This window comes from Barbus barbus (genome assembly GCF_936440315.1).
Source record: "Barbus barbus genome assembly, chromosome: 50".
Classification (NCBI taxonomy): Eukaryota; Metazoa; Chordata; class Actinopteri; order Cypriniformes; family Cyprinidae; genus Barbus; species Barbus barbus.
This window is the reverse complement of record NC_136728.1, coordinates 7,215,177-7,232,841: the sequence shown is the minus strand read 5'-3', so window position 1 is coordinate 7,232,841 and position 17,665 is coordinate 7,215,177. Positions and strand designations below refer to the sequence as shown.

Below are 17,665 nucleotides of genomic sequence, written 5' to 3'. Positions count from 1 at the left end.
TGAAGAGCCATGCCTTGCATGTATGTGACTGAGGGCCTTTATTTTGAAATGTGAGTCAGTCTCGGTGCAGTGTGTTGAGCTTCAGTCCCTCATTCTCCTCAGACTCCGACATCATGGCGGACGCCGATGCTTGGGGTGAGAATTTAACTAAACTCGACCGTTATTTTGCGTTATATTTCTCTTAATATGTTTTTATCTAATCAGTTGTCATCATGGACCACGGCTGTCCTCAAGTAATCGGTCTAACCGCGCTGTTATTGTCCAGATGCTGATAGTTTCGAGGCCGAGGAGCCTATCAAAAAGGCGGCAGTTCGTGACAAATGGGAGGGCGAGGATGAAGACGACGACGTGAAAGTTAGTCGTGAACGCTTTATTTGTCGTTCGCCAATCAAAATGGGTGCTTATTTCTTTAACAGTTGATAAAGTCTCTCATCTTTCAAGAAGTTACATTTAGCTAGCTGCTCTTGCTAACTCCAGAGTGTCAAAACAGCGCGGTGGTGATGAGTTTTAGCTTAGTATGTGTCTAGTTGGTTATTAGTAAAGGCGTGAACCTGCTGTCCTAAGTTATATCATAGTAATTATGTTAATTCCCCGTCTTTAACACCTTCATTGTGTGTAACTTACTTGGCCTTTTCAAAACAAAATGTGACTGTCATCTGTTGCTCATCTCAAATTATCTCACTGTCTCTAAGTAGCTTGCCTTATTCATAATAGGATAGATTGACTTTCTAATTGTGAAATTAAGTTAATCTTTGATCTTTATGCTACCTGTCATCATGAAAATGTTCTAACTTGTGGTTTGAAATTCATTTTCCATGTAGGATAATTGGGATGATGATGAAGAGGAAGAAAAGGAGGAAGAAAAACAGTCAGGTACAGTGATATGAAATGCATAAATTGGTAGTTGGCATTGTTGTCGTTTCCCCTAAAATGTATTTTCTCCTCTTGTAATTACAGTAATCAACATTTGAAATAGATCGAAAAAAAGTTGTCCTAAGACAAGAACGCATTTTGGTTTTAGGACAACTTTGATAAAAGGTTTTGATCCACTTCAAATGTTGACTTGTGTATTATTATTTTATATCAGTTGGCCTGTGTGTTACAGATATTTATAATATTTAAGCATATATATATTTTTTTCATTGTTCATAGTTAATTAAGCTGAGGCTATAAAAACTACATGAATTATGAGAATTACACACAAATGTAAACTGCTTGAATTATGCACATATTAACACACAAATTCACATTCTTCAAAGCAGTTATTTAAAGCTTCAAGTTGCAAAGTTAAACTTTGAGGTTTAACAGTGTTGTTTTTTTCATATACAGAGGCTAAACCTATAGAAAAGAAGAAACTCAGTGAGAAAATAAAAGAAAAGGAAAGTTTACAAAGAAAAAAACAAGAGGAGCTCCTTAAACAAGTGAGTTCAGACATGGCAATATTTAATTTAACCTATTTCTCAGTAACAAGTTATGCTGAATGTTGTTAAATATTTTGTTTACATTGTGAAACGTTGAAAGCATTGTTTATTTCCAGCATTTTGTAACTGTCATATTTTTTTTTTCTATATAAACACTACCGTTCAAAAGTTTGAAGTAAGTACAATTAAAAAAAAAAAAGAAATTAATACTTTAAAAAGATTTCCATTTCAAATAAATGCTGTTCTTTTCAACTTTTTGTTCATCAGGGGGAGGGAGGGAATCATTTTCCACAAAAATATTAAGCAGCACAACTGTTTTCTTAAGCATCAGCATATCAGCTTGATTTCTTTAGGATCATGTGACTGAATGCTGGAGTAATGATGCTGAAAATACAGCTTTGCATCATATCAATAAATTACATTTTACAGCATTTCTTTCAAAAACATAAAAAAAATCATATAAAAATAAATCATGGTCGTGTATGTATAACTGTCTTGTTAATTCGTACCTTTTAATAGTAGTATAAGTGTGATGAAATAAGACTTTCACTAAGCATAACTGTAATTTAAATAGTTACAGGAGTCAGAAAACAGCACAGAACTCACACCAGAAGAGGAGCTGGCAGAAAAACTTAGAGTGAAAAAACTACAAGAGGATTCAGACTTAGAACTAGCAAAAGAAGCATTCGGTAAGTGCTTTCTGTTCATATATATTTGCCCATTATAGGCCCAAATCGTTAACTTTTATTCTCATTTGTAGGTGTAGTATCAAATAATGTTACAGGAATCGATGCGATGAGTCCCTCTACAAAAGATGACTTCACAGAGTTTGAGCGGTTGCTAAAAGAAAAAATTTCTTCCTATGAGAAGTCAATACACTATTCCAGCTTTTTAGAGACGCTGTTTAGGGACCTGTGTCTTTCGTGTAAGTATATTTCATTTTTTAAAGTTCTTCTGTCATTCACTATGTGATTTATGTATTACTTTATGACATTTTGTATCTGTTTTGCAGTGGAAGTTGATGACATGAAGAAAATTAGCACATCACTAACAGTGTTACTAAGTGAAAAGCAGAGGCAAGAAAAGGTATGAAATTCATTTTTAGGGATAGTTCACCCAAAAATTTAAATTTGCAGAAAATATACTCATCCTTTGGGCATTTAAGATGTAGATGAATGCTTCATCTGAACAGATTTGGTAATGTTTAGCACTGCATCACTTGCTCACCAGTGGATGCTCTACAGTGAATGGGTGCCGTCAGAATGAGAACCCAAACAGCTGATAAAAACATCACAATAATCCACACTTCTCCAGTCCATCAGTTAATGTCTTGTGAAGCGAAAAGCTGCGTGTTTGTACGAAACATCCATCATTGTCGTTTTTAACTTAGGATCATTGCTTCTGGATAAAATATAAGTCCTCTATTCATAATGTTCCCTTTTCCAAAAATATGCACAGATCAAGCACCGTTTACAGTCCAAAACAGCTTGTGAGAAAACAACAGGGGATGGACTTTCTCACTGGAGGAAGCGTTATTATGAATTATGGACTTGTATTTTAATCTGAAGCATCAGTTTAAAAGTTAAAAACGCCTTAACTTATGTTTTGTTTTTTGAATGAAAACGCAGCTTTTCTCTTCACAAGACGTTAACTGATGGACTGTTGTGGTGTGGATTATTGTGATGTTTTATCAGCTGTTTAAACTCTCATTCTGACGGCACCCATTCACTGCAGAGCATCCGTTGGTGAACAAGTGAATGCTACATTTCTCAAAATCTGTTTTAAACACATCTACATCTTGGGTGGCCGGAGGATAAATAATCTTGTATTAGAAAATGTAAATGTTTGGGTAAAACATTCTTTCAGTAGCAAACAATTACTACCTTTTTTTTTCTTTTTTGTTCATTCCTATATACCAGGGGTGCCCAAACTCGGTCCTGGAGGGCCGGGGTCCTGCAGAGTTTAGGTCCAACTCCAATTAGCCACACCTGAACCAGCTAATCAAGCTCTTACTAGGCAGGTGTGTTGAGGCAAGTTAGAGCTAAACTCTGCAGGACACCAGCCCTCCAGGACCGAGTTTGGGCACCCCTGCTATATACCATGCCACAACATATGTACCATTTGTATTATTTTTTTGTTTTTGGTACTAAATATCTTTTCTTTTTCAATAGGCAAACAAAGGTAAAAAGAAAAAGAAGGGAGTTTTACCAGGAGGAAGTTTTAAAGCCACAATGAAAGATGATCTTGCAGACTACGGGGAGTTCGACGGTGGTTATGCACAAGACTACGAGGATTTTATGTGACCAAGGCTTAACCCATTGCTAGCGTTTGCTGATTGCTGAACCACACACTTTAACAGCATGACCTTACCCCACAGTCAGGCCCACTACCCAGAACCATGCTAGAAAACTTTGAACACCATCCCACGCAATGCACACTCTCCCCTCAAAGAGGTTTATGCAGAGAATCAGTTCACTGCGGTATTTTTCTCTGGTCTGTGAACATAGGTCAATGTTTGTCGGAATAATAAACCCGATAAAACGGGGTCCTTCTCACAAATGTGAATCTGCAGTATCGATTAATAGTCACGGTCCAGGCAACAAAGAGTGTTATTCTTCGGTAACTGCTATTTCTTGGAAATAAATGACGTTCTATGCAAATTTCAGCCCAGATTGATCTGTCGTTGGATCCGCTATGGCTGGTATCCTTCTGCAAACCAGGCCGATTAACTCAACCTGTACAACCTGAAGTGGTGATATGGTAGTCACATGGTTTATAAATCATGTCTTCAATCAGACCTTTCATTTTTTGTTCATAGATGATAGTGATAATCTATAGTGTAGCGTACCGAATAAGCATAATTCTTTGAAAATAACGCCTTTATGTTTGTAGCTCGTAATGCATTCCATGAAAAGTCTATGACCAAAAGTATCACTCTAAATGAACCGTTTTAAAGATACTTTGCAGCGTTATTAGGATTACCTCAATTTTTGCAGAGCGAAATATGTGAATATTTACAAATATAACTCGTGTTTTCAATGCAGCACATTATGCAGTTACTCATTTGACCTCAATCATGCCAGCAATGAATGAGTGTGGTCTCACACGTGGTCTGCTGATGTATAAGGGACTGAACATTGACGTAGGGTCATTTCAAGTGTCGTTTGGCTTTCCATTTTCTCGACAACTTACAGTGATAGACATGCTTCAAAGAGACTTACGATCAGCAAAGCCGATGATAGGACTCTGCACTGTTTTATAAAGATCTAATTTAATAAAAGTTGCTTAAAATCCATTGTTGTTTGTCTTTTGCTTTTTTATATATATATATTTTTTTAGCTGAAGAATGAATTATAATTATATGTTAATTGACAGAATGGAATGCTGTCGGATCTGATTTAAAGGGACAGTTCACCCAAAAATGTAATAATTTAGTCACCCTTAAGTTGTTCCAAACCTGTATGAATTTCTTATAAGATAATAAATAAGATATTTTGATGAATGTGGGTACCAAACAGTTGACGGAAACCATTGACTTCTATAATATTTTTTTCAATCAATCAATGGAACTCAATGGCTACCATCAACTTGAGGGTGAGTAAATGACAGTATTTTTGAGAAAATTAAAAAAGGTTTTTTTTATTTTATTTTTTTATACATGTGTTACAGATCTTATTGTGGATGATTCATCTGTATGTCTTTTTTTTTTACTACAGACTTCTCCGTCTCAGCAGGAGTTCGTGAAACTTTTTCATAATTTTTGTGGATGGAAACCATTACAGAAGCACTTCTATGCAACCTTTTTATTTGTTTTGTTTTTTGGGTCAGAAAAATTGCTATCTGCTGCAAATAATGCAGAGTTTGCTTGATTTTGCATTTAATTCTGCATCGCAAAGTCCTGTCTTAAACACCGTCCACAATCGACCTTACGCTCACATCTCAAAATCCAATCAACTACCAAAAAATAGAATTAAGTCCCCACCTTACCTTTTTCATTATCCATTACCCTCAGTTATGCTGCACAATATGGAAGAAAAGATCTGTGGCTACTTCCGTGACTCCAAAGTCGAAATAAAATAGTTTGACCACGTTTATTTCCTTAATTTAACATTTATTGAATCATGAAAAACTGTATTTATGACGTGATTCAAAAATAAGCGAGTTTGGTGAAATTAGGCAAACTGGAATGGCATATTGGATGCGAAGCAAAAGTGACATTTTTACTATTATAAACTTACGAAAACAAACATTTTTTACATTGATACATCAGGACAAAAAAAAAAAAAAAAAAGTAATTTCATTGACTTACTCTTTGCAAGAATTTATCACATCAATAATTCACAATAAAACTAGGAATTTGTATTAAGAAGATAAATAGGGTAATCTTTTATTGTACTTTGTATTAATTTAACCTGTAAAAAAACATAAATTGCATTTATGCAAAATTTTATCATCTGATATTTTATCTACAGTAGACGTTCATTAAGGATAAAGCGGCCAAGGGTATGACCTTTGAGACTGTTTGAAGAACCATTCTGTTCTGAAAACTATAAGCCAGACTGAAAGCGGTGTTTTATTGCGTTCCAGCTTATGAAAATGTCACACACAGGTCTTCTCAGATAACCCGCCAATGTCCTAATCTTGTCCTTGTTGCTCATGGCCGATTATCTCGATCACACCGTGAATTGCACCCCCTGCTATTGGTCATGTGACCTGTGCACAAAGGGTCCAGTCTTCTTTGCTTGGTCCAACTTATTGGTTTTCAGACAAAAAGAAAACAATAGAGTGATTGTAAAGATAAGACTTGGGGATAATTAACAGCAAATCCAGACTCAACAAACGTAACACTCCATCATCCATTGGTTGTGAAGAAGGGAGGTGGATTGTTGGTGTGAAGTTGAACGATTTTTTTGAGCCTGAGTGGTTGTAAAATGTGGTCTCGGCTGTGAGGACCGTTATATAAAAGGCGACCCATCTCAGTAACGTGAAGTCCAACCATGAGTCCATGTGTCTTCTCGATCTTGGTGATTTTGTGGCCAGTAATGGCTGTGGAGATGTACACCTTGGAGGGCCAGCAGATCCTCCAAGCCTTGCACTGTCCGCCCTGCGAACGCATCCATTGTTCCCCTCGTCAAGCACTGAAGCTCCAGTGTCAGGGTGGAATCTCCACTGGGATTTGTGGTTGTTGTCCAGTCTGTGCTAAACTCGCAGGAGAAAGCTGTGGAGGCACCTGGGACTACCTGGGGAAGTGCGATGAAGGGCTGGTTTGCATTTACACAGAAGAAACAGGCGGAAAACCAGAGGCACAACGCAAGGGAACCTGCAAATCAGGTACCACTGAAGCTGGAGATGTCAAGTTAATCTGTCTAGAATGTTATGTAGAATCTGAGTCTAAATAAAAGTTCTTCATTGGCTTCTATGGTTCCACGAAGAACTTTGGAACCTTTTCATTCCACAAAAGGTTCTTTATATTAGAAAAAGTTTCTTTAGATTATTAGAATGTTCTTCAGACTTTTTTTAACAGTTCGCTAAAAGCTTGACAATTTAAGAATTAAAAAAAAAATATTGTATTTATTTTATTGATGGCTATAGTTCTGCACAAATTTTGTAAAAAAAAATATAGGCTATAACATATCTATTTACCTAACTTTTATACACAAGACAATTAAATATACAAAAAGTGCTTTACAAATAAATTTTAACTTAATATTTTACTATACATGTAGAATTTTTTATTTTTTTCTTTTAATTTAATTTTGGAAACGTCTAGTAATATTAGTATATCAGACTTTAAAACATTCTCACAACATATAAATCATTCTTTATGCATTAAAATATTAAGCTGCCTTTATATCATAGGAAGGGGTCCATTGTAAGTGTTCATCGTAGTTGTCGGTTCATGCCATCTAAAAGTACAAAAACCCCTGTGGTACAATCTATTCTTGCAGAGCATGCACCTGCTTATGGATTAACTTTATGTTCATGTTCACACTCTCGAAAAAACAGCACCATCAAGGTTAATCTAATTTATGAACTGAAAAGAGATACGGCAGTCAAGGATTCCTTTGATCTCGGAGTACTTTCCCATAAAAGCAAAGCTGATTATTCTTATCTAGACGGTGATGAAATGCACTAGCCTTCCTGAAGAACTGCATCCGTATTGTAACGGGATTCCATCAGTTTTATTGTCTGTTTTTTTCTTTGACCTGCAGAACATTATTTCACAATGGATTTTATTATTTGGCCTTTTTTGTTGATTTTGGATTTGTCTTTCCAAACAGTGCTGGAGGTCCTCAAAGCCGACACTTGCAGACCTGAGTGCACATGGGAGTTCTGCAAAGCAAATCCCAATGAAATATGCTCAGCCAGGTAACTTCTGCTAGAAGTCTTGATTTTTGATTCATCTGTTCAGTGTCTCTGATGAGCGTCCTGTTCTCGGCTGCAGGTCTGTATCGCTGGAGAAGCGTGAGTGTGGAGGTCACTGCCAGCACACGACCTGCTCCAGCTGCCTGGTTCTCAGACCTCCATCTTGTCCTCAGTCCTGTTCCCCAACAGACCACGTGTGTCTGCATCGCTTCGGCAGGTGTGTGCGAGAAAAACACCCACCAGTCTGCCACCAGAACCTACAGGTGAACTTCATTCCCGAGTAATCATTCTTTTTGACATGAATATGAAATATATTTCTGCTTATTTATGTGTTTGTTACAATGTTTTTAATTAAAAACAAAATACTTTGAACACATTGTAGCCAGTAGTATTGATAAATTCACTTAAATTTGAAACTTGATAAAAAAAAATGAAAATTCTGTCATTAATTACTCACCCTCATGTCGTTCCAAACCCAAGACATTTGTTCATTTTTGGAACACAAATTAAGATATTTTCAATGAAATCTGAGAGCTCTCTGTCACTCCATAGACAGCAAGGTTACTACCACGATCAAGGTCCAGAAATGTAGCAAGAACATCGGTAAAATAGTCCATGTGACATCAGGGGTTCAACCGTAATTTTTCAAAGCTACGAGAATACTTTTTGTGCTCAGAGAAAACAAAAACAACGACTTTATTCAACAATTCGTCTCCTTCGCGTCAACTTTTAGCGCCATTTTAGAGAGTATCCACTGACCGTAAACAGCGTATACTGTTCTGTGTCAGCTGTGCCAAACGGATACGTTGTTTTCATTCAGCTAAAAGGTGACGCGAGGGAGACGAATTGTTGAATAAAGTCGTTATTTCTTTGCGCACAAAAAGTATTCTCGTAGCTTCGTAAAATTATGCTTGAACCCCTGATGTCTACTGACTATTTTACCGATGTCTTTGCTATGTTTCTGGACCTTGACCCTGGTAGTATCCTTGCTGTCTATGGAGGGTCAGAGAACTCTCAGATTTCATCGAAAATATCTTAATTTGTGTTCCGAAGATGAACGAATGTGTTTGGAACGACATGAGGAATTAATTTTTGAATTTTAATTTTTGGGTGAACTATTCCTTTAAATTACATGTTAAAATATATAAAAACTGTCAAAATAAATTTTGAATATAGTTGAATATATATATTTTTTAAATCATTCTATCATATTTATAATGTATTTTATTATACATATTATAATTTCCTTCATTTTGTTTATTACTATTATATAGTTATATATTATAATTGTATATACTATTAAATGTTCTAATATTTAATTTAATTAAAACACACACACATGTAATTCTTTCAATATTCTTTCAACAGAATAACTCTGAGGGATTCTTTTTGTGTTTGGCTCCTGCCTGTCCAACTGCAGCAAACTGATTCTACATTTTAAGAAGAATCCAAGTTCTAAAATGTATCATAAAAGGCAGCTATTTTTATTCATGCATTTCATGACTATTTAAAAAAATGAATGCTGTGAAATTACTCGCATTATTGTTGTACAGCTTTTGTTATACAATCTAAAACACTATGTTTCTCTCAGTAAAACATGCTAAAGCCATGTTAAAACTGCATTTCCATGGCTACTAATAATATATTTGTCAGTTTTTTTTTAAAAATGATATATTATGTGCAAATGTTTTTTGCACATATATATAAATGGACTAATAAGGTCAGGCTGACCCCTTCAGAAAAAAGTGCCCACCGTAAACGCGTTCCCACTCCTGTCAGGACTGTTACTGAATAACGTTTTTATGAGCCTGCAATTAGACGTCCATCCATGAGCCAGAACAAAGCCCTGATCCATAATAGATCAACCTGTCCACAATTCTTTTGATGTCTGTCTCATATGAAACTGCATAAAGAAAAAAAACTGATAAACATTTTGGCATTAAATACTGTTTATAATATACCTCCGAACATGTAACAAATAAGCACTTTATTAATTGTTTTAATATTGAATAACTTAATCTTTTTCTTAGTTATGCCAACAGTGATTTAAATATATGCATAAATGCATTTAACTTATTTTATGCATGAAAAGTAAGTTATTATATGGCCACCACTTTAAAGTAAATTAAATTCAAAATTTAAAAAGTATTAAAAAAATAATATATATATATATATAAGTCTACGGTTCACACAAATCAGTCTCCGCTTCTCAAGATGAAAAACACGCCGCCTTTATTATCAGTAATATATCACTGCTTTTCTTTTCGACTGATAAAAACAATGGCCAGACAAAACGTTCTGCGCGCCAAAAGCCATAAACTAGAACAACAGCCAATTTTTCACTCTGCCCTTAAGAAACACATTGTGAAATTGTTGCATTTATGTATTTAAACAATTTCACAATTCAGATCCTCTGGATTATTCAAGTTAGAGACATTTATGCAATATCAAGACTAATTTCCATTACAGATGAATGATACTGACCACCACAGCATGGGTCTTTTGCATAGTTGACTTAATCTAGTACTACAGTACAGTAGTCCAAGAACGTAACTGAAAAATATGTAATATAAAAGCACACAGATCTCCCTACATGATTATTTTTAATACAAGCAGCAATTTTGCCAATGTCTAAGTTGAAAAGGCAGGTAAAAACAGCGCTTTGTGTTGATCATTTGGTTGTAACTAATGTAGTGAACCCATCATTCAAAAAGTAAAAACAAGCTACATGCTAACATGTAACATTCTTGGTGCTCGGCTGCATCAGCTTTACCTCTGACAGATGCACAGTGTTTATGCGAATCTATGTAACGTAAAAAAAATAGCGTGTAAAAACCAAGGAATGTTGTGTTGAGATGAAGAAAATCGTTCCTGAGTCTATTTTTTCCCTCTTTCATGATAGTCTTTGTGAGTTAAAGGCACTTTGGACGTGAGCGTTTAATGTGATGTGTGCGGTCTGGGTCACCGGAACATTCTGTGCCAGAACGACTGAAAAGCGGACGAGTTGAAGGCACCGATGAATATGAGGAGCAGGAGATACAGGCCCATCATGATGGCAAAATGATGTCTGGCGAGCCATGACGTCCCGCGAGCGTGTCTGGAATCAGAACAGAACGTCACTTAGACACACAGCAAGTTATTTAAACAAACAGAAAAAACGTGAAAATATTCTGTTAATTTAAAGAAATAGTTCATTGAAGATGAATGAGTTTGTTTCTTCATCAGATTTGGAGAAATGTAGCATTTCATCACTTGCTCACCAGTGGATGCTCTGCAGTGAATGGGTGCCGTCAGAATGAGAGTCCAAACAGCTGATAAAAACTTCACAATAATCCACAAGTAATCCACACCCCTCCAGTCCATCAGTTAATGTCTTTGTGAAGTGAAAAGCTGTGCTTTTCCAATCCATGAAGACATTTTTAACTTGCTAAAATATAATCTATAATAAGGCCTCCTCCAGTGAAAAAGTCCATCCCCTGTTGTCATCTTAACATGCAAATCTACCCACATATTTCTTTAGAAGTGCTTTGGGCTGTTTTTGCTTGTAAACAATGCTTGATCTGTGCATATTTCTCTCCTGGTTCAGACGGGATGACTTTTTCACTGGAGGAAGCAATATTATGGATAGAGAACTCATATTCTAGCCAGTAGCCAAAAGCAATGGTATGAAGTTAAAAATATCTTTATGGTAGATGTGTTTCTTATCAACATGCAGCTTTTCCCTTCATAAGATGCTAATTGATGGTCTGGAGTGATGTGGATACCTTTGTGATGTGTATTACCTTTGTGGATTATTGTGATGTTTTTATCAGCTGTTTGGACTCTCATTCTGACGGCACCCATTCACTGCAGAGGATCCATTGGTGAGCATGTAATGATAAATTTCTTCAAATTTATTTTGAGTGAACTATTTCTAATAACTTTTAGTATTTTGAATTATCAAAGTACTACAAAAGAAAAAGCTACGACATTAGCTGAACAATAAATATGTTGGCGTAACTCACCGTGATCGGTGGCGTCTCTGAGAATACACCAGCAGGTACTTCACTCTCAGAAGCTCGTTGTTGGTCACCACAAAGTATTTCTCGGGCACCTCACCTCCTTCACTGTTCCTGGCCCTCAGACGCTTACGGTCAATGCTCTCGGAGTCTGAAACACACGATGAGAGATGAATTTTAGATATCTGCTGTGACGGGATCTTATTGGATGGTAATTTTACACAAAATTGGAATAAAAATCAGATCAGTGTTTGTTTGTTTTTATTTTGTTGAAAAGAATGAAGAACAGTACTGTTAGAAAGATCCTGTAGGGGAGAGTGGGGTAAGATGTGCCACCATTCTTGCAAACTATGCATAATTGGTCAAAGAACTATATATTTAGAAACAGACAATCTGACTAGGGTTGCACAAAGTTGGAAAATTTCTAGTAAATTTCGGAAAGTTTCCAGAAATTTCCGGAAACTTACCGGAAATTCTCCACCCCTTTGCAACCCTAAATCTGACAGACGTGAATGTTTATTTATTAAATAAGTATTTTTTAATTAATTAATTAATTGATTACTTATTTATGGGGAAAAAAAATGTATCGGCCATAAAAATAAATAAATAAATAAATAAAACACTGGCTTGTCAGTATCAGCCAGAATTTTAATACAATGCACGTTAAACTTTTTTTTCCTGGCTGGTTTATGAAAATGTGAATAATAATAATAATAAAAGAAAACTTTTCTCCTTTATTTTTTTATTGCCTACAGGGTAACTTCAATAAAAAGTGGCACATCTTACCCCACACACCTCTATATACTACAAAATACACTAGTATTCCATTCCAAACTGGCGTGTTATCAGTTGTGTTATTTCAACATGGGAATGGCTCACAGATAGGAAAATTTTGATTTCTGAATTGATCAACAATCAATATATCAACAGCTTAATAAACACATACACATGTAAATACAAATGTAAAGCAGCACAACTGTTTTCAACTGTTTGACAATCATAATAAATGTTTCTTGAGCAGCAAAGACTGGAGTAATGATGCTGAAAATTCAGCTTTACATCACAGGATTAAATTACATTTTAAAATATACTCAAATAGAAAATAATTATTTTTAAATTGTAATAATATTTCCGCAATATTACTATTTTTACTGAATTTTTGATCAAATTAATGCAGCTTATGAGAGCATAAGAGACTTTTCAAAAACACTAAAAAAATCTTACCGGCCCCAAGCTTTGACAACTTACCTTTCTTCTTCACCTGACACTTTACATCAGGATGATCAATGATTTCACACAAGGCAACGCAGCTGATCAAAGGCCCGAGAACACTTTCCCTCCATCCGTTACCGTGCGGACTGTAAAGGATGGCCATGCTGAGGTCACTGGTCAGGTATGTTCCCTCCCCAAACAGTGAGGTCTGAAATATCAGATCAGAATCAAAGATAAGTGGCTTACATCATTTTTAATTACAGTGTAACTGCTGAACCAACAAGCAGATAACAATGGAATTATAATTATCATTTTCACACATATCATCTAAACATGAACTGATAAGGCACAGTCAACCACGTCTGTCAGACACGCTTATTTGCACTCCTCTATATAATGATCACAAAGCCTGCCTGGAGAGCATCCAAAGCAGATCTAAAAGAGTCTCATCCACGAGCACAGCCCGTCCTGACCTTATTGAGATGGCAGTGTAATCCGTTGTGTATAATAGAGTGGAAGTTCTCCAGTCTGCTGCCGTGGAATGCATAGATGAGCTCTCGTCCGGCCCGCGTCCGCTCGAACTTGGAGTTGAGCAAATCACAGTACTGCAGTTCAAAGAGGAAGTCTGGAGCTGGAGCCGAAATGCCCTCGCTTTGAGTCAGCTGGCTGAGTCTGGCAAACTGATGGAGGGAGATTGAACACAAGTCAACTAAGTTGCACTAGTGCGTTTTCGTTTTAAAACGGACTTTTGAAATGAAAACGATCCTCGTCTACACCGGTGTTTTCACTGCGTTTCAGAAATGATCTCTGACTACACTACACAACCGAAAACATGTCACATGACCATTCATGCAGATAGATCCCTATTTTTTAGATGCTGGATGCGTCTGTGCTGTTATTGTTTACACGCTCGTCAACGATACACAGAGAGAATGTGGACATAGATATATATACGTAGATGTCTCATTACCGTGCGTTCACTCCGCTGCTGGTGAGAGCGTCAAAATTCGCTCTGGCCGCCCTGCCAACAACGCTGTAGAAAGATTCGTAGACGCTCTGACAATCAAAACCTTGGTCTTGTATTTAAAGGAGCCGAAAAGGAAACAAGCATGTTGATCTTGTGCAGACTGACCACAAGCAGGGTATAAGTTAACCTCATGAAATATTTTAATTGTGAAAGTAAGAAATTAATCGATGGAAAGAACTTTACAATTATAGTTATATGTTTGCTATTAACGAAATAAATCAATAAAAGCCATTTGTGTGGTGTGTTTTTTGTGTTAATGGTTAAGTGCTAGTCTAATTTCAACATGCAGTTCATATGAGACGTTTACTAGCTTAGGTATTTAATTAACATTAATTTGTGCACAGCCTACATTCCAAACTGTCCTGGTTGAAGTGACAGTTTGTCAAATCTGTGTTGTTTTGAGCAAATTAATTGCATTCCCGCTGGAAAACACAAGTGCTCTAGTGTGAAAATGCTTAGGAACTAATGTGGTCGGAACCAAAGTTTACAGGACTTTAATTATCTCAAGCGGAGAACTTCTACACTCCAATTGGTTGCCATCCAAACGCATCATAGCTCATTATCATAAAGCTGACCTGACTTCAACTCTCCTCGATACCCACACCATCCAACCGTGCGTTCACACCGCTGCCGGCAAGAGCGTCAAAGTGGCCGGAAGTCATTGAATTTCAATGTGAGCCAGCGGCGAGGACGATGAGGGCGTCGATATTATGCAGCGCCTGAAAGTAGTCCCCAGCTATATTCTAACTAGTTACCTAGCTGGGGACTACTTTCAGGGTCTACTTTTCAATATCATTGCGCCCGCTGCACCCATGGTACAGCAGCAAAGTTCCTTGATTATTACGCCAGAATGAGAGTATAGTTCCTAGCCATATCGGCCTAGAAAACTACAACTTTTCATTTTCCGTTAGTCTTAGTACACGACGTAACTACTGAAGAGTCAAGTTTTAACTAGGAAAAATATCGAAACTCTTTGGTCGTTTTTGAGGAAGATGCTAACGGTCTAATCAGATTCAATGATCTATGCTAAGCTACGCTAAAAGTGCTACCGCCAGACCCGGAGATCGGCTAAATGGATTCAAAAACGTTAAAACTCAACTGTTTAACTCTTGGGGACTTGGAAAATTAGCCTATTTTCAAAAAAAGTGGAGTGTTGCTTTCTTTTTTCCTTTAAAGCTTTTCTTTGTATTACAATAACTTTTTTATAGAGCATTAAGAGGAATCTGAATCAGATTCAGATTCAAAAGGCACAGATTTAAATGAAGTTCAGCAATACCTCCTCTTTCTGCAGGGTCTTCACAGCAAAACTCTTGGAGGAGAGAACCCAGTGCACAAGAGCCAGATGATGGTCTCCATCACCATGTCCCAGACGCACCAGATCTCTCACGTTTGGCAATGTATCCACATCCCTTTGCTGTGAGGAACACAGTAGAATCAAAACTGTAAAAATTTGTGTTTCGAAAGGCCAACAACACAAAGAGTTTATCTTCTTGAAATGTCTTACCAGCTCCTCAAAGTCCTTGATCTCTCCTCTAAGGTAGCGAGGAGGGAAGGGTCTGAGCGCTGAATCACGTTTGTAGCTCTGGACGGCGGCTACGAAGAGGCTGCAGCGCAGATCCGCCGCTACAGGGTCTCGATGCAGACAGGAGCAAACCAGCTCTCTGACCGCAGCTGTCGGGAGAGGCGGCTGCATTCCCAACACTAGAACACACAACAGATATTCCATGAATAATAGACAATAAGAAATTATTTCCATTGATGCAAACATGTAGACTGTGAATCTAACAGCGTCAAAAAACAAACAACAACAAAAAACATGTATTTGATCCAATGTTCAGCAAAAACAGTAACATTAAGTATTTTTACTATTTAAAATAACTGTTTTCTATTTGAATATATTTTAAAATGTAATTTATTCCTGTGATTTCAAAGCTGAATTTTTTAGCATCATTACTCCAGTCACATCAGAAATCATTCTAATATACTGATTTGATGCTCAAAAATATTTATTAATATTATTATGTTGAAAAAAATATGAGAATAATTTTTTTCAGGTTTCTTTGGTGAATGGAAAGTTCAGAAGAACAGCATTTATCTTCTGTTCATTTATCAGAATAACAGCATTTAATATTATTTTATTATTATTGACACTGAAGACCGGAGTAATGATGCTGAAAATTCAGCTTTGATCACAGAAATAAATTACATTTTAAAACATATTCAATGTGAAAAAATGATTTTAAATAGTAAAAATATTTCACAATATTACTGCTTTTGCTGTATTTTGGCTCAAATGCAGGCTTGGTGAGCAGAAGAGACTTCTTTAAAAAACATAAAAAATCTTACTGTTCAAACACTTTTGACTGGTAGTGTATATTAAATTTGTAGATTCATTATATTTACATTGTTACTCTATATACTCTTATTTAATACTTATCACAATAATAGTAAGTATAATAAATAAACATAATAAAAAAAGATTTTCATTAATTTGGTTTTCATACACCATATGTAGCATCAACAATATATATTTATATATTTTATATTATTAGAGTATAATGACAAAAATATCATTATATTATACTTGCAAATTAATATTTTTTATTTGGCATTTTTACTACTGATATATTTAATGATTCTAAAATAATACATATTTAATATACATTTTACATAATGTTTTGATTATTTCAAATATCTTAAAGTTAGATACTAGCAAGATACATTTGCCTGTAGTGAACAATGACCTAAATACTTAAAAAAACAAAAAACGGTGAACTTTGACACATGAATTCAGTAGATGTACGTAATGTATGTAAAACATTTAGTTAATAACTTGTTTTCAGAGAGACTGATAGTTTTACTGCAGATTAGCTGCTAACAAAGTTAACATCAGTTAGCGGAACCCAACCCATAATATAAACTTATTCATCGTTTGCTCTTAGTGGTCCTCGAATATGTTTTAATGCAGTAGTTGGTTTAATAGTCGCTTTGTTTAGCACTGCTGTGTTTGTTTATATGCTAAGCATGTTAGCCGGCTAGCTCAGCTACTGTAGTATCACTGAAGAAACTCGCTCAAGCTTCAGCACACAAACGACTTGAAAACAGAGTACTCATCACTCTACTTGTACATTATAAAATATCAAACATTTGCCATACATTTATATATTTTACCTGGCGCTCAGGCATCTGACAGCCACCGGAAGCTAAACGTGTCCAACTTCAGCTGCGCACGCGCCAGAATCCACCGGGAGGACCGCATTTAGTTCAAGTTCAAGTTCAAGTTGAGTTTATATATTCTCTATATATTTATATATTTGATATATTCTCTAGTCTTCCTAAATATAAATATATTCAAACGATGTTTCATGTAATTTCTGTGTGATAATGATTAACACACTTCATCTCAAATCTACAGTATTCCTGTCTGTCGTTCTCTTTTACCATCAAGGGATGCTTGAGAAGCATTGTAGGTCAACTGTAATGTTACAGAGCACTTAATAATATTACTGCCAGAGGAACTTTACAGATCAATTATGCATCAGGTCAATGTTTTACTGAGGGACAGGATTCAGAAAAACGGCTGAAGATAACTGTCCCAGAAGAAATAATGAGGAATGCACTTTGCTCAACAGTTACAGTAT

The 17,665-nt window shown here is 36.0% G+C and overlaps 3 protein-coding genes across 5 annotated transcripts; 2 read left to right on the top strand and 1 right to left on the bottom strand.

The window, feature by feature from the left end:
* Positions 1–57: 57 nt before the first annotated feature.
* On the top strand, positions 58–4,716 carry LOC306867955 (eukaryotic translation initiation factor 3 subunit J-A-like). Of its 2 annotated transcripts, XM_079413912.1 has the most exons (8): positions 73–135; positions 266–354; positions 822–873; positions 1,330–1,421; positions 1,996–2,110; positions 2,182–2,346; positions 2,434–2,507; positions 3,593–4,716. In XM_079413912.1, exons 1-8 carry the CDS (start codon positions 114–116, stop codon positions 3,722–3,724), a joined length of 741 nt encoding a protein of 246 aa, XP_079270038.1. In that variant the 5' UTR covers positions 73–113; the 3' UTR covers positions 3,725–4,716. The 2 variants fall into 2 exon arrangements, with proteins under 2 accessions (XP_079270039.1, XP_079270038.1); XM_079413913.1 differs by lacking the exon at positions 266–354 and having other exon boundaries at positions 58–135.
* A 1,702-nt stretch (positions 4,717–6,418) lies between these two features.
* Positions 6,419–9,215, top strand: LOC306868324 (cysteine-rich motor neuron 1 protein-like; the record flags this gene model as incomplete). Its single annotated transcript, XM_079414428.1, has 4 exons — positions 6,419–6,752; positions 7,703–7,790; positions 7,867–8,050; positions 9,156–9,215. The coding sequence occupies 4 exons, from the start codon at positions 6,419–6,421 to the stop codon at positions 9,213–9,215; spliced, it is 666 nt and encodes a 221-aa protein (XP_079270554.1).
* Positions 9,216–9,997: 782 nt separating this feature from the next.
* Positions 9,998–17,276, bottom strand: LOC306868523 (protein mono-ADP-ribosyltransferase PARP16-like). Of its 2 annotated transcripts, none has more exons than XM_079414731.1 (7): positions 17,196–17,276; positions 15,529–15,725; positions 15,301–15,438; positions 13,471–13,677; positions 13,034–13,205; positions 11,792–11,936; positions 9,998–10,884 (listed from the first exon to the last, which is right to left on the bottom strand). In XM_079414731.1, exons 2-7 carry the CDS (start codon positions 15,715–15,717, stop codon positions 10,749–10,751), a joined length of 987 nt encoding a protein of 328 aa, XP_079270857.1. In that variant the 5' UTR covers positions 15,718–15,725; positions 17,196–17,276; the 3' UTR covers positions 9,998–10,748. The 2 variants fall into 2 exon arrangements, with proteins under 2 accessions (XP_079270857.1, XP_079270858.1); XM_079414732.1 differs by having other exon boundaries at positions 17,181–17,267.
* Between the last annotated feature and the right edge of the window lie 389 nt (positions 17,277–17,665).